At 41.4% G+C, this 24,522-nt stretch overlaps 1 protein-coding gene across 2 annotated transcripts in view; it reads left to right on the plus strand.

Moving 5' to 3' along the window:
* LOC149816813 (CAAX amino terminal protease family protein) overlaps positions 1-24,522 on the plus strand; it is a 225,456-nt gene that overhangs the window by 60,657 nt on the left and 140,277 nt on the right. For both annotated transcript variants that reach the window (XM_089986587.1, XM_089986586.1), the window contains exons 6-7: positions 14,424-14,473; positions 14,761-14,853. In XM_089986587.1, the coding sequence (XP_089842713.1) occupies positions 14,424-14,473; positions 14,761-14,853 (143 nt within the window). The remainder of the gene's footprint in view (positions 1-14,423; positions 14,474-14,760; positions 14,854-24,522) is intronic.

Raw genomic sequence — 24,522 nt, forward strand, 5'->3', positions numbered from 1 at the left:
CTCTAGCCGTCCCTAAGGGGAGGTAACCCTTACCCAGTTTTGTTGGAGTCTGTGAACTCATTCATAATTACGGAATATAACTTTTGCTTATGTACCAGCACAGCTGGATTCTAAATATTTGACTTTCGTAATAAAGATCTATGTTTTTGCCTTTGCTCCTATACTTATGCCTACTTGTACGTCTTCAGTATTTTTTTGACTTTAATCTTGGTTGTTTTTTAAGGATGGCGGGAAACTCAAGCCACAGCTTGGCCGATGAGTTGCGTGAACAGAGGGGATTCATGATGGATACCCTCAACTCCTTGGCTGAGGCGATTCGTAACCAAGGTCGCCCCCATCAGGATCCGTGTTCCCTTGTTAGGAATGCACCAACCGCCACCTATGAAAAATTTCTGAAGCAGGACCCTCCTACTTTCTCTTGCAAGGTTGATCTTGACTTGGCGGAGAGTTGGGTTAAAGAGGTGGAGCGGGTGTTCCAAGTGTTGTCCGTCCCTGATGATAAGAAGACGATGTTCGGGTCCTTTCGATTGAAGGACGACGCTCGCGAGTGGTGGGACACTACGCGGGAGGTGCAATTTCCGGGTGCTGAGGTGATTCCGTGGGAGGCCTTCCGAAGGGTTTTCCTCGGAAACTATTTCCCTCCTCATGCGAGAGAAAAGAAGAAGGTGGAATTTTTGGAGCTGTGCCAAGGCAACTTAAGTTTGAACGATTATATCGCCAAATTTCAACGGTTGGAGCGCTATTGTCCTCACCTATTCGAGGATGATCATGAGCGGGCCGGGAAGTTCATTCGAGGACTGAAGGAAGGACTCAGGCATAGGGTTCTCACGAGCATGCCCGCGACTTTTTCTGCGGCAGTAGCAGCAGCCACCCTACTGAACGAGGATTGTGAGCGTTCAAAAAGTGTGCAAGCCAAAAAGTCAACCGCGTCCGGTGGTGAGCAGAAGAAGACCTTTTCCGGCGGCCCAGGGCAACGACCACCTTTTCCAGTAAAGACTGAGGGAGGGAAGAAACAATTTCCTCCATCAAAGCGCCAACGACAGCAGGGCCACCCACCGCCCAGACAACCGTCGGGAGATAACTGCCCCAGGTGCAAGAGGCCTCATGTGGGACAATCTTGTCAGCGGGACACTGGCGGATGCTTGTACTGTGGCAAGATGGGCCATTTCATACGCGACTGCCGGGAGAAAGCAACAAATGACCTCAAGCGAACCGGCAACGTATCTCAGCCTCCTCGACCACCTCATCAGCAGCAACAACGAGCACAACCAAGCAGTGGCAGGGAGCCGGGTCGAGTTTATGCAGCCACGGTCGATCAATTGACCAAAGGGGATCTCGTTCAAGGTACCATTCTTGTTGCTGGTCAAGCAACTTTTGCAATCTTTGATTGTGGTGCTACACACTCGTTTGTTTCAGAAAAATTCGTAAAGTAATTGCATATCACTTTAAAACCACTTGATAACGCTTTAGACGTGTATAACCCCGTTGGGAAGAACACAGTTTGCACCACTTACATACCTGAATTGGATGTAGTGGTGGCAGAGCGGCACTTGCCTGCTTGTGCTATCCTGCTTGAGATGACAGAATTTGACGTCATCCTAGGCATGGATTGGTTGCACAAGTATCATGACAAAATATTTTGCCGTGATGGCAAGATCGTTTTATCACCTCTAGGCTCTTCGAGAGTAGAATTCAGAATTCCCAGACCGGTTTGAGCAAGCCGGATGATCTCGGCGCTTAAGGCACAAAACTTCTTGCGGAAGGGATGAACTGCCTTTTTGGTTAGTGTCATCCAGTCAGATCCAATGCCTATTCCCATCGGTGAGCTGGATGTTGTTCGCGATTATCCCGACGTTTTTCCTAAAGAGCTGTCGGGACTTCCACCGTCTCGTGAGGTAGAATTCAATATTGAATTGCTACCAGGTACGATGCCAATCTCCAAAGCACCCTACAGAATGGCGCCAACTGAGCTTGAGGAGCTGAAGAAGCAGTTGCAGGAGTTGTTGGATCAGGGATTCATTCGCCCCAGCGTTTCTCCTTGGGGAGCTCCTGTGCTCTTCGTGAAGAAGAAGGACGGGACCTTGCGGTTGTGCATCGACTATCGAATGCTCAACCAGGCCACAATAAAAAACAAGTACCCATTGCCGCGTATCGAAGACTTGTTCGATCAGTTGCAGAAGGCCAAGGTTTTCTAAAAAATCGATCTTAGGTCTGGTTACCATCAGCTCAAAATTAGGAATAAGGATATTCCTAAGACGGCCTTTCGGACGAGTAGGTCGTGTTCATCGACGACATCTTGGTGTACTCAGAAAGTCGAGAGCAACATCGGGAGCACCTTACAATTGTTTTGGAAACCTTGCGTAAGGAACATTTGTATGCCAAGTTCTCTAAATGTGAATTCTGGCTCGAGGAAGTCATGTTTCTGGAACACGTTATTTCTAAGAAAGGAGTGTCCGTGGACACTGCTAAGGTGGAGGCTGTACTTAGTTGGCAGCAACCAAAGAACACACGTGATATCAGAAGTTTCCTTAGACTAGCAGGTTACTACAGAAGATTCATTCAGGATTTTTCTAAAATTGCGTCACCCCTGACGAAGTTGCTGAAGAAAGTGACTAAATTCTTATAGGACGAGAAGTGCGAGGCGAGTTTTCAGTTATTGAAGGAGCGACTTACCAGTGCTCCTATTTTGACCTTACCTTCTGGTAAGGGCGGATTCGTGATTTATACTCTTGCCTCTGGGTCAGGCTTAGGGGCCGTGCTGTTGCAAAATGGGAAAGTGATCGCATACGCCTCTCGACAACTTAAAATTCACGAGAAGAACTACCCAACTCACGATTTAGAGTTAGCTGCGGTGGTGTTCGCACTGAAGATATGGCGACATTACTTGTATGGGGAGCAGTTTGAAGCATTCACCGATCATAAGAGCCTTAAGTATCTATTCTCGCAGAAAGAATTGAACATGAGACAACGGCGTTGGCTCGAATTCCTCAAGGATTATGACTTCACCCTCTCATACCACCCAGGAAAGGCGAACGTAGTGGCTGACGCCCTCAGCCGCAAAGCACCGAAAGTTTCGATTAATGCTTTATTTGCTGGATGGAAGTTGGTCGAAGACCTAGCCTCATGGGAACCTTTCGCGATCACTCAAGGTTCTATCGGTTTATCCCACCTTGTTGCTCAACCTGAACTACTAGCGAGGATTATCAATGGGCAGAAAACTGATGCACGCTACGAGAAGTGGAAGGCTCAAGCGATACTGGCAGATACACCTTTTCGTCTGAAGGAGGATGGAAGTATATGGTTGAAGGAGCACCTTTGGGTTCCTGACAACCCGGTCCTTCGAGATGAAATTTTGGCGGAAGCCCACAAGTCTAGGTACACAATTCACCCTGGTAGCACAAAGATGTTCAAGGACCTACAACGCAGTTATTGGTGGAACGGTATGAAGCGAGACGTGGCTGAGTATGTCTCGAAGTGTTTAACGTGTCAGCAGATCAAGATCGAGCACCAGAGACCCGGTGGGGTCATGCAGCAGATAGAGATCCCTCTATGCAAGTGGGAGGATGTCACCATGGACTTCATAGTCGGTCTTCCGAGGACGCGGAGGAAGCACGACGCGATTTGGGTGATCGTCGATAGACTCATTAAGTCGGCTCACTTCCTACCTATCCGTCTCAACCAATCGTTGGATAGTCTCGCTGATCTCTATGTTAGAGAGATTGTGAGATTGCACGGTGTTCCAGTCTCGATTATCTCCGATAGTGATCCTAGATTCACTTCAAGGTTTTGGGGACAACTTCAGTTGGCGTTAGGCACAAAGTTGAAGTTCAGCACTGCGTTTCACCCTCAGACTGACGGGCAGTCGGAACGTACGATTCAGACCTTAGAAGACATGCTTCGAGCCTGTATGATGGACTGGAAGGGAGAGTGGGATTCCCACATCAGTCTGGCGGAGTTCGCGTATAACAACAGCTATCATGCGAGCATCGGGATGGCCCCATACGAAGCTTTGTATGGGAGGCCATGTCGATCACCTGTTTACTGGGACGAGGTTTGCAAACGAAGTTTGGAGGCACCTATAGTCTTGCAACACTATACTCAACAGGTGCAGATGATTCGAGAAAGACTCCGTACCGCTCAGAGTCGGCAGAAAAGCTATGCAGATAGGCGCCAACGTGAGCTTAACTTCGATATTGGCGAGATGGTTTTTGTTAAGGTATCTTCGATGAAGAGCGTATTTTGGTTCGGGAAGAAGGGAAAGCTGAGTCCTAAATACGTTGGACCGTTCGAAATCCTGGAGCGGATTGGAGAAGCAGCTTACCGTGTGGCATTACCTCCGCAGTATGCTCGGATCCATAATGTTTTTCACGTATCGATGTTGAGGAAGTATGTTCACGATCCATCGAGCATCATTCATTATGATGATGTGGACATTAGAGGGGACTTGACATTCGAAGAAAGACCAGTGGAGATCGTCGACCGTCGTGACCAAGTGTTAAGATCAAAAACCATTTCCTTTGTAAAGGTTCGATTGCAACATCATGGAATTGACGAATGTACTTGGGAACCTGAGAACAATATTAGGGAAAAATATCCTGACCTGTATTTTGATTATTCAAGGTAATAAATATTTCGCGGACGAAATTCTTTTAAGAGGGGTAGGATGTAAAACCCCAATTAAAAAGAAATAAATTGTTGGACCCGGGTCGGGTCCAGACCCGACCCGGGCCCCTTTTTTTATTAGGGTTTTAAAAACCCGAGTTTTCGGGCGCCGCAAACCCCCCTTCTCCCCTTTTGCTTCCGGGCAAGATAGGGAAACCCATCGAAGGTTTCCCTATTCGGGTGCCCCCCCCTGCGCGTTTAAGAGAGAGGTTGGAGGGCGAGGGGAGTCACGCCTCCCTCTCGCAGCCCTCGCCCCCCCCCTCCGAGCCGGTCTCCTCCTTGCTGCGCACGTCGCCGACGCCCTCCACCGCTCCCAGGTACGCCATCCTCCCTCTTCTCTTCCTCACCCCCCTCTCTGTCACCTCGCCGGGAGGCCGGCAGGCGGCGCACAGCCCCTGCCGTGCCCTCTCGCCTCTCCGGTAATCATCGGAGGGTCGACAGGTGGCCAGCAAGGCCCTTGTCGTCCCCTCTTCCTTCTGGGGGTGCGCCGGAGTGTCGGCAGGGCACCAATGGCCCTGCGACACTCCCCCACCTCCGCGGGTGATAGGGAATCCTACAGGAGGTCGGCTGCCCCCTGTCACCCCCGAACTCTCTCTCTCTCTGGCAGGGGTTAGCCCCTGCCGCCTCTCGATCTCCGGTAGGCAGGGGCAATGCCCCTGCCGTTTTCTATTCTCCGGCAGGCAGGGGCTTTCCCCTGCCGCCTCTTGGCCTCTAGGAGGGCAGGTTATACCCCCCCCTCCCCCCCTGCTGCTCTTGACCCTCGGCACGCAGGGGTCCGGACACCCCTGCGGCTCCATGATTTTTGCCAGGCAGGGGTAGAGGCCCCTGCCATTCGTAGGTGTTTCTGGCAGGGGCCGAGGCCCCTGCCGTCCCTTAATTCTTCAGGCAGGGGCCGAGGCCGCTGCCGTCCCTTAATTCTTCAGGCAGGGGCTGGGGCCCTGCCATTCCCCACTTTTTCGACAGGCAGGGGCTGGGCCCCCTGCCATTTCCCCATTCTCGTCAGGTAAGGGCCATGGCCCTTACCATTCTTTTTGTGGCAGGCAGGGGCCGAGACCCCTGCCACTTCGTATTCGCTGTGCAGGGGGTCGTGACCCTGCCACTTTGGCTGTTCTGGCAAGGGCTCAGCCCCTGCCACATTCATTTTTGCAGGCAGAGGCTCAGCCCCTGCCACCTAACCGTTTCTGGCAGGGGCTCAGCCCCTGCCACTTGATTGTTGTGGCAGAGGCTCAGCCCTGCCACTTTAGCATTCTGGTGCCACATTTATTTTGTCGACAGGGGCTCAGCCCCTGCTGCTTCTTTGCGATTGGCAGGGGCTGACCCCCCCTGCCGCCTTGGTGTTTTTGACAGAGGGCTCAGCCCTGTCACCCCACGGCTGTCTGCAGGCAAGGGCTCGCTCTTGTCGTTTTTCTGATTTCGACCAGCAGGGGCACACCCCTGCTGCCTCTCTCTTTTCCTTTAGGCAGGCTTGTTTTCTTCTATTTTTCTCCGCATAATAATTAACGTAGCACTGTTGCAGACCTCGCATCGGACCCCCCGCTCTGGCTCCGCGGCCCGAGCCTCGTATCATCTACACGCGTAGACGCACGCAGCTGCACGACATCCCGAGGTAGGGGAAAGTCGCACAAATAGTATGTATGAACAAAATAAAATAAGACTTCTGAGATAGAATAGTTATTTTGCATACTTGCGTATCTGAAGAAGTATTGGTTGGTCAAAGTTTTACTCTTTGTGATTCTTTTGAAATTGCATAATGTAAATTCTTTGGGTAGACTCATTCTAGAAAGAGTCAAGTAGTTTACTTGGCATGCCTGTTTACGTGTAGGATTACTTAACTCATAATTGTCTATTATGCATGCTTATTCCTTTGAAACTGCATACTTAAGATAGAATTTGTGAATAGACTCAAAACCACTGCAATTGCTATTGAAATCAAACCTTAAGGCATGTACGGTATGAATTCTGTGTAAGATCATGGAGTATATTGAAGTGTGAAATCTACACTTTATTGATTTTGATGTGATAATATCGGCCTTCACGGGCCAATTGCTCAGAAAAGCAAAACATGTCATGTAGGAACCAAAAGAAATCATAAAACATTATGTTGCCCTCTCATCGTAGTTGTACCTTTAAGAAGGTACGATCGTACTTTTGGACAAGTACGTCCTATGTGGGTTACGATGGTGGGATGATGAGGTTGTAGCAACCTCGATGAGTGCAATTAGCACAATGCTGAGATCACATAAATGGTGACTTTTCGCCTTCACAGGCAAGATGCTCGAGTGGGTCTAATGGACCAGAGCATGTAGGATGGGGCGGCGGTTAAGAAACCCCCGTCGTACCCATCCGATCTTCACGGTTCATCAAGCGAGAGGATTGATGGTACAAAGACTTCGATGGACAGGTTGTTAACAACCACCCCACGGGGAAAGACTCGGTTTTCCCCAGTCATCGGAGTTAGGGGAATTGGGATTACCATAAATTATCCTAGGTGGTAATTCCCAGACACTTCTGCAGAAGGTGGATGCATCCATGGGCCACGAATGACTTTGGGGAGTTACTCTCTTGGTCACTGACCGTCCCCTTAGTAGCGGACTCAGTCAGCCATCCGGGTTAATGAAAACACCTGACATAATAAACCCCCGGATCGGTCTCGGCTGTTTCTACGTTTCGCGTCTGTGCGTACCCACAGGCCAGTTAATATCAGAACTTAAGGAATATCTTCATGAATAGTTATAGATGACTGAGATTTGCACTGCTTCAACTAACAGCTCTTTCACTTATTTCATTTGTTAGAATAGAATACAATTGTTTTAATTGCTTTAATATGATAACTGCTTATCTCATGAATGTTCTGTTTTATTTTCATTCTACCTATCTGTTCGTGCACCTACTGGTTTGTTATGAAACTGACCCATTTCATGGGCAGGTGAGGAGTAGGACTTCACTGGCGGCCGATGACGTGGTGCAACATGGATCAAGATTCATCTTCTTTCTGCTGATGGCTTGTCTCTGGGTCCTTTTGGAGTTTTCTTAGATTTTTTGAACTTTGGAATAAAATGCTCATTTTGTAATAAACTGCAAATTTTTAATCTATTGCCTTATTACTTAAATTCCTTTAAGTTGGTGTACATGTGAATGATGGTTTTCCAGCTAACGTACCCAAGATTGTTGACTTGTGTTCCTTTCTAAATGTCTTCCGCAGTCGTTTTTAAATATTAAAACTTTAAATCTTTGAAAGATTTTTTTTCGATAAGGTTTTCGAAATCACAAGTCGAAATAATTTTGGGGCGTTACACTTGTATTGGTCCAACCATTCCTCTACTCGAATTCCCCGTGGACTTATTAAGCATCAGCCCCTTCGGTTGCTGGTTGAGCCGTCTGACATCTGTCGAACTCGTTGCACCAGGGTGACCACTTTGTCTTTGCAGAGTATGTAAGAACGAGTGGCGGCGAAGGAAAGAAAAGCATGAAAAGGATGGTGATATGGACAAAGTCTCGTTCCACACTTCCAAGTCTTGTCGTCGCTCTTTTCTCTATGCATCCGGTGACTTCCCAGTCGCCAAAGAAGCCCCAAGAAGCATCAAACATTTTCTATGATATCCATGGAGCAATTCTTAGATAACCCGCACTAGCTCCCGGTGCTACCTTTTCTAAGAAATAAGTAATCTGCATCACTCAGGTTGCTTCTTGATCGTAACCAGCAAAGTGCCGGTGGTGCTACTTTGGGTCTGTTGTGGTACCACAGGAATTCTTCTTCAACCAGTCTCCTGGGCTGGATAATCTACCGGACCGAAGGGGTGTGATGATCACGCCAGATGATGTGGACACTGTAAATTTAATGTCCTTCAATAGAACAATGTTGCCATAGCACGTCACAGTTGGGGGTACACTTTTTTGTATCTTACGTCACTCCCCCGCTTCACAAAAGTCAGTTGTAGGCATCATAGCAGAAGTTGTAGGCTCAAGAGAAACACTCGTCGTAGGCTAAATCTAGGCGAAGTGCTATGCTCCGTGCTCTTGCCTGTAACGATGTGTCCAACTTATGTCCCCGACAACGACACCAAGAATGGGTCTCCAACATTTTCCAACGGTGTTAGGACTTTTGTTATCTTTCTCGGCAGGGCAAGGCAAGCCCAAGGAAATTCTAGGTTGGCTCCCAACTCCATCTCGGTCGGCATCCAGCTCTCGAGGGGGTGGGGTCCTGGAGCGAACTACTCATTTGTTGTGTTGCTCCAACCCAAGGGCGTTTGGTGAGGAGGTTCGATGGAAGCCACTTCGAGGAGGCAACTGGATTGGAGTGCTTTCTTTCAGCAAATGATGCATGTGATAATGCAATCACATTCTTTGCTCCAATTGTTGTTTTTGTTTCCATATTCTTGATTTATCCACTAGGTCAGTCTGGTTCTTTGTGCCTAGGTCCGATAGGTCTTTCTACTATACTAGTAGGGTGGTTACCTTCAAATGCGTTCATTTTTTTTAGACTATACCTTCTTTGTCAACAAGAACCCTTAGTCTGAAATCCCCAAAAGTTGCTAGCAAAGTTACCGCTTTCTTCGTTGGTTTTCATGCAACCAACGCATCGAAAGCAATCGTTGCTTTCGACATAGCACAAGTCACAATTGTAGGCTTGACACAAACGTGGTATCCTACGCTCCCCCGCCTACGCTTGACCGTCTTTGAGTGAGGAACTATCACAAAAAGAAGAAATTGCCCTTACGAAGCTTTACGTTAGGGCTTTGTTCGTTGGTTCTCCTGCAAGCTAAGCTGGTTGTCTTTCGCACCAAGGAGCTTGCCTGGCATGAAGATTGTCTGAAGGCGGACAATTAGCTTAGTGGAACTTTCCGATCGTGTAGAAACGAGAAGGTAGCTTGTTTGGCGTTTGTGTGCTACAAAGAAATTTCATACAAAAGGATCAGAACTTGCTTATAGAAAATGAGAGAAAAACAAAGCAATGCCAACAGAGTCTATAACGATCCCAATTGACCTTCGTAAAAATAGTGGATTTTTTTTAAACAATTACGGAAACTCACCCAAGGATCCAGGGCATCACAGATTTAATATACCAAACCACAAACCAAACCGTGCATTGAATCAATAGAAGAATAAATCAAACTTTTATTAATTTATCAAAAGTCAAATAGCATAGGACATCAAATCGTCTATATCAATAGAGCCACCCTGTCAGAAACCAGAACACTAGTCACACAACTCGTAGTCTTTAGCCAGTTAATCAGGACATCACTGAACATCTGTGCTTGTAAAATAGTTTTAAGAAAAACGAGTAAAAACAGAAGTCCTTTTAAAGAATTCCTCTAAAAATTCATACAGTGAGAAAATAGCACAAACAAATTCATGCATAAATTTAAGAGAAATATCACAAGCAATAACATACTATAATTTTTCTACTATTCAGGCATTCAACCAAATATTATGCGAAACCAGATAAGCATGAATGCATGAACTAATGCACATGCATGAATAACTTATTAAGTTATTTATCAGAGTTGCTTTTGCATGCATGTCCATATTAAATGTACACAAGTTTAATTTTCACTTTTCCTTAAACTCGTGGATACTCAAAACGGGTACAAATTTCTGAAGTCTAAGTTAGGTTCCTAGTTGTAGTTTAACATACAATTTGTATTTTATTACTGAGTTTCACACTTGTTCCTCGACCGATATCAGGAATCAATATCATCAAATAAAACATTAGAAATCAACATCAAGTGTCGGGACATTAGAAAAATCAATATTCACTGACGATACTTTCTTGGTATACCAATAACTACATTTGAGTCAACACCACCCCAAACAAAGTGGCTGAATTTCCTTAAAATCGTAGCCAGGAGGTGAACCACCGTATTGGGTTCAGGGGCACAATTACACCCGGAGTTTTAATATCCTCACGGTCCCCCAAAACCACCATCCAAGATTCTCACACTCTTGAAGGGACATCAAGGAAGAGATTAATTACATTGTTTGATCTTTTTTACCTTTTAAAATAATTTTAAGTTCTTAACACAAGAACCCTTTTGCAAATCAACATGCAAAACGAATAAATTTCGGCCCCTGACCCTCACAATTTAAAAGTCGATTAACTTTGAAAAATCATTAAATTTTCAAAAATAAATATTTTTCAGTGCATAAATAAAATCAACAGTTGGAGCAATACATGCTCCTGGCCTACACAGTTTGGAGTGGTTGACATCTGACCATCAACACATCTCAAAAGAGATTTATGCATCCTTGCAAAATTTGAAAATGCACACATTATTTCTGATCATGTTCACAATGCACATTCGAAATACACAATATGAATACCCATTAAGCCAATCACACATGCATGTGAATACGACGCTTGCAGAATACAATATTTATGATCAATTCCATGCATAATCAATGAAACATGCATATGATCACAACCATGTAAACATCAAATAAATTTTAGATTCATGCGTATGATATGCACAATTACAAAATTGATCAATTCTGAATCATGTTTATGTATCATCTCAGAAAGAATATATACATCATTCTTAAACATGTACATGATCAAATTCATGTACTCAAACAACTATGCAGAAATTTCTACCAAGCTAGCAACTTGGGCTGATTCATTTACATGATCAAATTCATGTACATGGGTTGATCAATGCTGAAAAGTACGTATTTTCAGCATGTTGGGTTGAACAAACCAAAATACACAGCAACCAACCTGCAGGTTGATCCATGTACATGTTCACAAACATGTACACGGGTTGGTCAGACCTGTGTACATGACAACACATGCTGGTCTGCGTATCTATATATGCCAAACTCAATAAAAACCGAACATAAAAATAAGCACATACATGAGTATGTGTCACGGCAAATCTGATCCAAAATACACATACCTGCATTCAAATACATAAGCTTTCTTCAAATAGATCTGATTGAAAATGGTACAAGCACGAACTCGACAGATCTGATCCAGATCAGGGTGTATGCAAACTCGGGCATTGTACACATAGTCCATAGACCCTCTTTTAATTTTGCATCATACATCATCGTCAAAGTTGTTTCGACCACGTGTTGATGCTTACGTTCAGTGACCCCATTCTGTTGAGAGGTCTGAGGGCAACTCAACTCACACTGAATGCCATTATCATGGATTGAACGTGTGAATTCATTCAACATGTATTCACCACGACCATCAATTCGCAGGGCAAGAATTTTTCTTGAAATTTGGGTTTTCACATACGACTTGAATTGACGAAAAATAAGGAAAACTTGATCTTTTGATTTTAAAAAGAATATCCAAGTGAAACGACAACTGACACAAGAAGAAGAGACACTTCGGTCTTTAACATCAATAAGACCTTTATCACATAAATGATTAAGAAAACTGAAATTGCAATATCCTAATCTATGATGTCATATACTAGCATTCTGAGCAGTGACAGCGAACTTCGATGACGAAAATAACGCAGGAGTAGTTGCTATGCCCTACAACATGACATTTAAATCTATATAATCCTCTGTGCATTAGAAAACTATAAAAGTTACACCTAACTACTCCTTTCAATGAGGACCCAAGTCAATTGTTGTACAATATTTTAATGTGGGATCCTTTGGGAGGTATCCTCCAAGACCACCCTCTATCGACCTCTTAGAGTACTGATTACTAAATCTAATCACCACAAAGATGTAAAACAATGTTCAATAACACACTTAGGGACAATTTTGAGTTCTAAGGGCACAAAAAATGCGAGTAAGGTTAAAAATGAAGAAATGTTTTCTAAAAACATCAAAAAAGAAAAGGGCTTACCCTCCTCAAACTTAAATCATACACAAATGAAGCAAAAAATGAGGATTTTTTTATCTTATCTCACTTGAGTGAAAATGGGTAAAAATGCACTCTTAAGTGAGAAAACTGCAAAATCCCTCTCCTTTGCACAAGAATCAAGCCCCACAATGCTATGTGGATTCCCCTCTAATGACCTTTGCACAAATGAGGAAATCGGTTCTAGGGAGGTCTTTAAAACCCAAAAGTAACTTTTGGGTCTTTTAAAAATGCGTTAAGGTGTATCATACGATGTACCTGTTAAATTGTAATTCCAAATCATTGTAATGCTCATCATATATATTTTTATATATATAAAGAGAGATACATATACATATATATTTCATATTTATTTATATGTATCTATCTAATTATATATATAAAAATATTTATCAGCCGTAGGGGTATTTTAGTCTTTTTCTCCTTTTACGCATATTCATCTTTTTGAATATGATTGTATATTTTTTACTTTTCTTTTTCCTTTTTATTTTCTTTTAAATGTGGTACTTTGTGTACCTTGGGGGGCCCACATATAGTCGTTGGGCCCCTCCCATGGTCACATTTGTGACCGTTGGAAGGGCTCCAATGACTACATGTGGAGCCCCACCAAGGCCCACAATATGCTCTTTTGTTGCTCTATAAATAGAGCCCTTCTCTTTGTATTTGGATTATGCTTTGGGTCACAGCCCAAGTGATTAATAAAGTTTGCTTTTTATGCCTTTGTGCATTTGTGAGATTTAGTGGGTTGTGCTTTTGTGCACAAGTGTTCTAAGAGTTCTTATTGTGCATGAGTGCACATGTTTATCATCAAGAATATTAAGGTCTTGATCATAGTATCTTGTTGAAGATACTTTTACAATACCCTGTATTGTACGATGCATCCAATACATATACAATACACACTCGTATCACGATACAAGTTTGTATCATATCAATTACTTTTATAGTAACAATATGTATCGTACCATATCGTATGATACGGTACATTACTTACAACATTGGCAAAATTAATTCCCCTTATTAACTTTCAATGTACATTACATAGTGATCTTCCCAACCTGGAATTCGACTTTGATTTACTATCTAAAAGAATAAGAACATAATCAGGGGCTGGATGGGGGTTCCTAATGTCAATGCTGCAAAGTAAATTAATCTGCTTTGATCTAGATTATGCTGCAAAATCCTCAGCCTGGCTCTCTAGCTTTTGCGATTTGTATGGAACATCACTACCAGCAGAATGGTAACCGTTAGACCAATTAGGCTCTGCTGAGGGTGAAGAAGATCTTCTCTACGTCGCATACCTCCAATAGCAACAAAACCACCTCCATCAAATGATATAGTAGGGAAGATCCCTTACCCATTCTCAAATCCATGAAATTCCGCTTCCTTGTTGCATCAACTTTTTTGAACCATTTTCTGTTGGTAATCTTATTGAACTTGTCGCCTACTAGCCTACTCAGGATGCTGTCTGGATTATGGTCAAATTTTAATGTTGATTTTCAAGTTGGATTGAAATTAGTTGCTTGCTTGATCCATGTTGTATGTGACTTGATTAACCTTGAGATTTAGGCCATGTTATCATTTTTCAGTTGAGCCATAAATAATTTTCCTTCTTCCTAGTGCTACAAACCAACAGAATGGAGCTATCCCTTGGTTGATATTTAACAACTATTGTTCGTCCAGTGCATTTTTGTGTCTAATTTATTTCAAAACTTTTATGTGCCCTGTTCATGTGCAAAATTGTTTTTCAGCCTCCCATCCCTGATATATAATTTGCATTCTTTTTCCTTCATTCTCAGGCCTTTCCTTTTGTACTTAGGCGATATTTTGATTTTTTGCCAGTTACCTAGATTTTAATTTTGTGTAAATGATGTATTATATACCAATTCTGGATGTTACTTTCACATTAGTACTATTTTTTGTTTCATCTTTGGCTCAGACTGATGTGCTGATTCGCTTGTTACCATTGATTGGCTCATCAAGCGTCAGGTATTGCAACTACTGCCATCTGAAAACTGAGTTTTGTTGTGTGAAAATTTGAAGTTTGAATTGCTTCAGAACAAGGTCATTCATACCTGTGGGGGCTAAATGTGATGCTGGGCAGTAGAACTCTGTTCCATTGTGGAAAATCTTGGGTTTGAGCCCACAGACCCAGCTTGGATAAGGAAAAGAAAAGTATTTATGGTTGAATTTTCTTCTTAAGCTCATAGAATTATCTTGCAGTACATGGGTTTCCAGTAGTGTACTTACTACATTTTCTTTTGTTGCTTTATTAGCACAGCATGTTTGTTGGGAATAACTGGTGTTCTGGCACCATTTCTAGAAGAGACTGTGTTTCGAGGATTCTTGATGGTCTCACTCACTAAGTGGTAAATTTGCTTTCCCTAATCTTTATGTATTTTTTAAAGATCAATTATGACCATGGAGTAACATGAAGCTGGTTAAATTTTGGTTGACCTTTTAACTCGACTTGGATAAGTTTTGTAAATTCTTTTCCATTGCGTTATCATGTGCACCTTGCAGTTTGCTTAATCTAAGCTCAGTCACTCTAGAGGTTGCACTGAGTGGCAGGTGGCTTGGCAGATGTGGGCCAGTGTACTGGCTTGAACCCATTAAGAACAGAATCTAAATCCAGCTCGGCAATTATTGACTCGGTTTCATGTGAACCCAGTACCCAATTAAAAATAGAACACATTGAAATGTTTCAGTAAATATGTTTGTGCTGGGTTTTTTGTTTGACCTGGCCCGATTATGCTACTCAACTGATCCTTTCAATGTGCAGGGTTATAGTTTGATTATGCCTGTACATGAGAAGATCAGGGGCTAAAGTGGCCCAATAATTATTGGCTGAGCCTTGTCAGGCTCAGTCACCCGAAAAGCTTGTAGGCAGGCTGTCCTGATGCCCACCACAGTCAATTCTGACTACTTTTCTCTTTCATATCTCTTTACTTTTAATCTTTCTGTGTCTTGGTTCTGGTGATTTGAATTTCTGATAGCATGTCTTTGCATGTGGCAATGCATACAAACTTTTTAGGTGATTCAAAACGCACATAAAGTTTTGGCAATAATAAAAACATGCCTAACTTTTGGTAATTACAGCACACATTTAGTGGCAGCTTTGACTGAAGTAAACCATGTTTTTTTTATTAACCATGAAAAGTTTAGGTGTGTGTAACGATATTGAAAACTTAGTTGTGTGTTTTAAAACCTTCCTAAAACTGGAAAATGTGGATATGTAAAATGGGAACTGTCTTCACCTTATGCAAAAATTGATCTATCTAAAAGTATATGTTTTCAAGAGTATACATAAATACATAGTATGCACATGTATATATACTTGTATATGTACGCATACACATGAAAAAGTTTTAACCGGATTGGGATCTTTTAAAATTAACTAATCATTTATTAAAAACCTTGTCAACACGTACACTTATTTTAAATAGTAAATAATTCTGGCATGCGTTCTTGTATTGCTACAGCATTCTCTTCATTGGTTTAGCTAACTCAAGTTTTTTTTTTCCACATTTTTAGATCATAAAACAACTTGATTCTATTTCTGCAGTGAACATTTGCATTTGAATAAAGATAAGCCATTAGATGCTTAAATGAAGTAACTACTCTCGAGTTCAAAGTTCATTGGCATTTTGGCCACATGATGCTCCTAGCTGCATGTGATTTTAAAAACATTGTTTTCAGCGGGGCTTTAGCTTAATAAGTATTTCTTGATTTCTATTGCTGCATGAGTTTGTATTGTGGTACTTTTTTTTTCTTCATGTGCATGGGATGTACCACTTTCTTGGAGTCTTTGACAAGAAAATTATGGATTATGGTTGCTTTAAACTGCGGATCATAAACACAAAAGGATCAGTCTTCCATCACAGACTGTGTTTAGTTTTTCTTCTTGGTTGCAGTTGCGTCAAGAATTCATCTTATACCTTGTGGAACATTGAATGGTTTCACTTCTTTGCCAAAGACCCTATTAGAATATGGATTGGATATGGATCCGATAAAGGATCCATATCCATTCATGAGTTTTGTTTTGTATTCTAACGTAACATGTGTTACTAATGCAGGGTACTTTTGTCTTTGTAAAATGATTGTAACCCTATTAAGACTAATGTAGCATTACTGCAGCCATTAAGTTAATGGTGGCTGCCGATTTCTGGAAGCTCTATCATTTCCCTTCATCCTTTCTCGTACTTGCAGCAGAACACGTTTGTTCATAAGCAAATTTATCATGGTATCAAAGCAGAGGATCCTCTGGGCGTGAAAGGCTTTGCTCAGTCGACGTGAAGATCAACTTCTCCTTACCGTCAACCAGCCACAAAACTTCTGTGTGTGACAGGCTTGCTCAGTCGATGTAAAAGTCGACTTCTCTTTGCTGTCAACAGGTCTCGTTCCTATTCCTTCTTCTTTATCCTATTTTCTTCCTGTCCCCATCTTCTGTTGCCTTCTTCTTACTCTTTATCTTCGGCTGCTTTGGACTTCTGTCACAGTATCTGAAATATTTTCAGATCTGCTATCTGTTTCATCCTTAGTCTATATTACATTTCAGCATCTTGGTTTATTCTTTTACTGCCTTTATTTTTCTTTGCTGAACCCATCTGTCGCAGATCTGAAACACATTCTTTGTTGCCTCTTTCCTTTCCTGCAAAGGTCGAGTTTCACCTCTAGTTTCATAAACCCGAGTCCCTGCCTGAGTGAATCTGGTTCCACTCTTTCCTACGAAAGACCAGCTTCACATTAGTGCTGATCTGGATTTCGCCTGTCACGCCTATCCTAAAACATTCTTTCATTTATGTCACATTAGTGATCTGATTTCATTCTCTCTTGCGAAAGACCATATCGACTTTACTGCTGCCTTATCATATTCTGTCACGCCTGTCCCAACATTTTCTGTCATAACTGTCAGTTTATGATAAAACATGCCATCTTCAGATCGACGTTACTGCTGCCTCATCATATTCAGCCACCAGTGTTTTTCGTTTCAATTCCTGTCAACAAATCTTCAACCATATTCAAATGGACTCTTCAGCCAATTCGGGTCTCTCTTCCAGTTTCCTGGGGCAATTAGTTTCAAAAAAGTGAACTACCAACAACTATCTGACTTGGAAAAGGTAGATTGCTCCTTTTATTCGGAGTCAAGATCTTTCAGGCCACTTAGATGGATCCACTCCAATGCCTCTAGAATTTTTCACAACTGAAGCCAAAAAGGATGGAGGATTGCCGAATATTATTCGCAACCCTGCGTTTGTTACTTGGATGAAGCGCGATCAGGCCCTCGTCGCGTACATCACTTCCACATTGTCACAAAAAGTCTTGATTTTCATTCCTGATGATTGCACATCTAAAGTTTTGTGGGAGGCTTTAGCTCAGACCTAGTCTCAGATATCGGAGGCTAAAGTGTTGTTTCTTAAACGTGAATTTCAAATGTTAAAAAAGGGCACAATGAGCATTATTGAATTCTTAAATCAAGTCAAAAGCATCACAAATCAATTAGCTATGGTTGGGTATCCAGTGTCAGATAAAGAAAAGGTGCAGCAGACACTGAATGCACTGGGTTCAGATTATCATGTTCTTGTTACATCCTTATTATGCTTGCCTACGTTGCTCAGTTTTGAGGAATTACGCGCCAAACTCTTTCAATATGAGATGACACTAAAAAGCATCTATGAAGCTCAAACAGGACAATCATCTACGCATGAGGTTCTTGCCACAGGTGTGATAGCTGATCGTGCACGAGGAGGACGTGGCAGAGGCAAGGGAAATCCAATCCATGGTGGACGTGGGTTACTACCTACACCAAATTCCACTGTTAGTTTTTCAAAGAATGTTCCCACATGCTATCAGTGTAACAAACGAGGTCACATCAAAGTCAACTGCTGGTTCAACCCACAAAATCGGAATAGAATGCAAAACGCTAGAAATGTTGGTACATCAGGAACTGCAGGTACGTTTCGGGTCAGTGATGATGCTAAGGATCTTCTACTATCTGCAATGGCCAATTTGAATCTGAAGCAAAATGATGATGGAATATGGTATGTTGACTCTGGGGCAACAACCCATGTGACTTGCAATGCAGGTAAGTTCTCTACTTTGACTCCCTATTTTGGAAAATCTAATATTGTAACTGGAGATGAGACTCACCACCCTATTTCAAACATAGGCAACGTCCTCATTCCTTTGTCTGGGTCATCTATTCCTTTATCTGATGTTGTTCATGCACCAAATATAAAGAAAAATATTGTCTCTATTTCTAAGCTTGTTGATTCTACCAATTCATCTGTGGAATTTGCTCTTACTTCTGTCTTTGTCAAGGATCTTTAAACAAAGGAGATGTTCGCTAAAGGAGAGCGACGTGGAGACATGTATGTCTTTAATGAAGATCCAACCTCTAGTATCATGAAGCCCAAGTCTGATCTTGTCTCTAAAAGCGTCCTAAGTACATCCAAATGCAATAAGTCAGATCTCTGGCATTCTGGTCTTGGTCATTGTAGTCAAGTCTTTATTGAAAAGTTAGTGTCAAATGGTTTTCTTTCAGAGTTTGTTTTACCTTCATTGAAGGATAAAATATGTCCCAATTGTCAGGTTTGCAAAAGTTATATACTTCTGTTTCATCAAATAAATAAAAGAGCCTCCATGCCATTTGAAATAATATGTTCAGATGTTTGGGGCCCAACCCCCAATCCTTCTTCTGGAAATCTTTTATTGACAGTTTCTCTCGTTTTACTTGGATATTCTTTATGAAACACAAATCAGAGGTTTTTCTCATTTTCGTCACTTTCATGCCTATGTTAAAAATCAATTCTCTCAAAATATTCAAATTCTCTAATGTGATAGAGGTGGTGAGTATTCCTTCAAAGAATTTTTAGATTTTCTCCAAAATAATGGGATGCATCGTAGAGTTTCTTTCCCGTACACTCCACAACAAAATAAAATTGCTAAACGTAAACATAGACATATTGTGGAAAGTGCAATGAGTATGATACATGGGAGTAACTTACCCATTAGTCTTGGGACTGAAGCTTTTCACACTGCCACTCATGTGATAAATCGTCTTCCTGTGCCTATTCTTGAAAATCAATCTCCCTATTTTGTTCTCTTTGGTGCACATCCTGATTATAGTGAGTTACGAGTTGTTGGATGCACATGTTATGTACATATTGACAAATCCATGGGGTCTAAATTCCAGGACAAAGCCTCTATATGCCAATTTGTAGGTTATGCAGATGAATACAAGGGTTACAGGTGCTATGATCCCGTCAATAAGAAGATAAGAATTTCCAGAAATGTTGTTTTTGATGAAAATAGTTTTCTGGGAAAAGAAGCAGACGTCAATCGTGAACATATTGGTGCAGTTGCTGATTTGTATGACCCATGGCTTAGTGCTGAACTTATTTCACAAACTGCCGAACATACTACTTTGACCCCTGAAAGCATACATGGTGAGACGGTTTCAGATGATGCATCACAAACAGAATGTCTGAGATACAAAGGTAATGTGTATACCTGGAGACCCAGAGAGCAAACAAATGTACCTGCTGAAGAACACATTGCATTGTCTAATAACAGAGAAGCACCAAGAAGATCAGGCAGGATAAGGCATCCTATTGAAAAATGGGTTAGTTATGACAACTTTTCTATGGACTTTCAGATTTTTCTATCCAAGATTGAAAAACACGATGAACCATCTGGTTTTCATCAAGCTATCCAATCTAACAAATGGATTGAAGCGATGAATGAGGAGATCGAGGCACTTCATGAGTGTCAAACATGGGAGATAGTTGGTTGTCCTCCAGATAAAAATGTTGTTGGTTGCAAATGGGTATATAAAATTAAATATAAACCGGATGGTAGTATTGAACGGTACAAGGCACGTCTTGTAGCCAAGGGTTTCACTCAAGAATATGGTCAGAATTATGATGAGACATTCAAGCCCAGTCCTGAAAATGAAAACTATTCGCATTATTCTTGGCTTGGCAATGGAACATGGTTGGACCCTTAGTCAGCTTGATGTTAAGAATGCATTCCTTTATGGGGACTTAAAGGAAGAGGTTTACATGGAGCAACCTCAAGGTTATGCAGAGGGAGACACAAAAGAATATGTATGCAAATTAACCAGAGCTTTGTATGGTTTGAAGCAAGCTTCTAGGTCATGGTTTGAAAGCTTTTCCTTAGAAATTCATAAACATGGTTTCTTCGTTCCCAACTTGACCATTCTCTGCTTATATACAGGAATAGTACCAATGTGGTTTTCCTACTCATATATGTTGATGATATTGTGATCATTGGTAATGCTCCAGACCACATTCAAAAAGACCTTGGGGAAATGAGATATTTTCTTGGTGTAGAGGTGGATAGACAAAATGAAAAAATGTCATTAACTCAACACAAATATACTCTTGATCTTCTGGCTAAAGCAGGAATGACAGATTGTAAACCTCTACCCACACCCAGTGTTGTCAACCAAAAGCTCAGTATTTGTGATGGTGAGTTATATCCTGATGCAGTCAAATATCGCAGTTTAGTGGGTATGTTGCAATACCTTACTTTTACTCGACCAGACATTATATATTCTGTTAATCAAGTATCTCAATTCATGCATGAACCAAAGACTGGTCACATGGATACTGTCAAATGCATTCACTATCTAAAAAGAACGGTGGGTGATGGACTCATATATATTCAATCTTCATGGAAGACACTAAAACATGACATATTGGCCTATACAGATGCAGACTGGGCAAGGGATCCAGATGAGAGGAGGTCTGTTTCAGGATACTGTGTTTTCATTAGGAGAAATCTTGTCTCATGGAGTAGCAGAAAACAGAAGGCTGTGGCAAGATCTAGCACAGAGGCAGAGTATAGATCTATGGCAGCTGCCACAACAGAAGTGACCTGGATTAGGCATCTACTTACAAAGATGAGAGAGAATATATCAAATTCGACACTTATGTGTGATAATAGAAGTGCCATACAAATTGCTTTCAACCCTATTCATCACAGTCAGACTAAGCATATTGAGATTGATCAACATTTCATCAGACAAAAGATAGCAGACAAAGAGATTGAACCAGTTTATGTGCCTTCAAAAGACCAAGTTGCCGATATGTTTACAAAGGTCTTACAAGTCACTGTTTCTGGTATCTGAAGAACAAGTTGCACATGGTTCACTCCCATGCACAACTTGAGGGAGGGTATTAAAATATGGATTGAATATGGATCCGATAAAGGATCCATATCCATTCACGAGTTTTGTTTTGTATTCTAATGTAACATGTGTTACTAATGTAGGGTACTTTTGTCTTTGTAAAATGATTGTAACCCTATTAAGACTAATGTAGCATTACTGCAGCCATTAAGTTAATGGTGGCTGCCGATTTCTGGAAGCTCCTCCTTTCCCTTCATCCTTTCTCGTACTTGCAGCAGAACACGTCTGTTCATAAGCAAATTTATCAGACCCCACCCCCCAAAACCATATTCTGACTGCCTCTATTAAGATAAAGTTCATTTGGGATGGAATAATTTCAAAAGTTTGGAGAATATGTAGTATGTAACACTTGTTAACAAAGTATATATCTTTATAACTTAAAATTAAAAAGTATTCAGTGGTAAGAATTTCAGAAATGCCCATGAGTTCATTTCAGACATGATGAAAGCTGAAATGGGAAGAAGAATATGGTTCCTAAAGTCCTTATGTTAAAACTATGGAGAATCATATAGCCAAAAGAAAGAAGGCACATAAAGAGGCAAATGAGAATGGCTTTGTTTAAAGAATGAGCATGTTACTGGGGTTGACCTCTTAGGATACGCTAGAAGAAAAAAATGATTGACTAATAATCCTAATGGTACTATTACAAGAATGTCCCTCTAATATAAAGTATAAACATATATACAAAGTAAGAGGGTAGCACACATACTAGTAATATGGGCATTACATTCCTCAACACTCCCCTCTCAAACTTGGGATGACGAAAATAACAATCATTGCAAGTTTGAAAAGAAATAATTGGAATGTCTTCAAGGGTAAACTTTTAGTGAAACAATCAAAACTATTTGACTAGCCATCCCAATATTAGATGATGAGATGGTGCCTTCCAAGCAAGCTTTTTGAGTGAAGTGACAATCTATTTCAATGTGCTTACTTCTCTCATGAAAATCTGGATTTTTATCTATGTAAATAGCACACTGATTGTCACAATGCAAAGGAGTAGCATCATCAATAATAGCATCCATATCTTTTAATAGCCATCTGAAACATGTATTCTCTCCCATAACCTGTGCCATAGCACGATACTCTGCCTCTGCTATAGAAAGAGCAACCCTTTGTTGCTTTTTACTCTTCCATAATATCAAGGAGTCCTCCAAGAGTATAAAAAATTTGTGGTGGAATGTCTGCCTTGAGATACTCCTCCAAAATCTTCTTCAAGATAAGCCCTCAACTTCAAACAGACAAAGCTGAAAAGAATAAGCATAATGCATTGTGCTCTTAATATATCTAATGACCTCTTAGGATAATGCATTGTGCAGGTGCTTCCTCATCATGATTGGCCTGAGGAACATTGGAACTTGGCTCAAATGAAGCTTCACCTTTCTGATCATGCTACTTAAGAAAAGACTGGGTAGGGACTTCTGATAGCCTTTTATTTGTAGGTAACCCACTCCCTCTCCATATCTTTTTTCAAGGTCATCCAAGAAAAGAATTAGAAAAGAGAAGGTAGACTTGGGACTTTCATTTTGATGCTCACTCTTATAATATGGCATGTGCTCCAAGAACTCTATATGCCTAGAACTCCAAATTTTCTTACCAACAGAATCAAAGCATCTATATCCTTTTTGTGCTTCAGGATACCTAATAAAGCACCATTTAACTTATCTCTATGCTGGGGTGGAACAAGAACGAAGTAAGTACGACCAAAAACTCTTAACAAATCATGACTAGGCTCTTTTCCAAACAATTGTTTATATGGAAACACCCTTCCAATAGCCTTAGATGGCATTAATTTATCAAATATGTTGTTGCTCCCACAACTTCAGCCTAAAACTCTTTAGGCAGTATACTATTAAACAATAAGGTTCTCGTGGTCTCAAGTATGTTTGTTCTTTCTCTCAGCAACCTCATTCTGTTTTGGTGTATGTGGACATGATCTCTGATGCACCATCCCTTTTTCCAACAAGAACTCATGTTGATTATATTCCACATACTTCTCCCTTGAATCTGATCGAGAATCTTCACCTTAGCTACAAATTGAGTCTCAACATACACACAATTTTTTAAAGATGTCAAATAATTCAGTCATGTTTTTTATAAAATATATCCATGTATATCCAGTAAAATCATCAATAAATGTCACAAAGTCCATAGACCCTCCTGTTGACATCATAGGAGATGGGCCCCAAATATCAGAATGAATACGAACAAGAGGATAAGCAGATTCAATATCTCTAAGACTAAACAGGAGGACATGACTCTTAGACAACTTGCAACTCTCACAACACTTAACCTCATAAGATACCTTATATTTACATTTGCTGCCTAAAACACCAGAAGACAACATATATTGTAACCTAGAACTAGACATATGACCCAACCGTTGGTGCCACAAGATAAAAGGCTCCAAAACTGCAATACTGACACAATGCCTATCAATATCTCCATGACTGTGGTCCAGCTAGTCAAAAAAATAAAGGTCGTCTCACCTATACCTAGTCAGCCAGTCTCAACCTTCTTCCGCAATGATCGATCCTGCACAAAACAACAATCAGGGGTGAAAACTACATCATTATTGTACTGAGTAATTTTGCTAAGAGAAATCAAATTCGTAGCAAGAGAGGGGACTAAGAAAATTTTAGGAACATTGAGTCTTCCACTGGGATTGAAATCAAAAGTAATTGAACCAGCTTTAGAAGCATTCATTAGAGAGCCATTTGCAGTGCAAAAGGAACCACAACATGGTTTACAACTGGTTAATATAGACTCATTTAGTTGTAACGACCTCAATCCATACCCCTTGAAAATGCGGAAAACTTCCCAG

The sequence above is a fragment of the Nuphar pumila genome, chromosome 14 (genome assembly GCF_984573655.1).
Source record: "Nuphar pumila chromosome 14, dmNupPumi1.hap1.1, whole genome shotgun sequence".
NCBI lineage: Eukaryota > Viridiplantae > Streptophyta > Magnoliopsida > Nymphaeales > Nymphaeaceae > Nuphar > Nuphar pumila.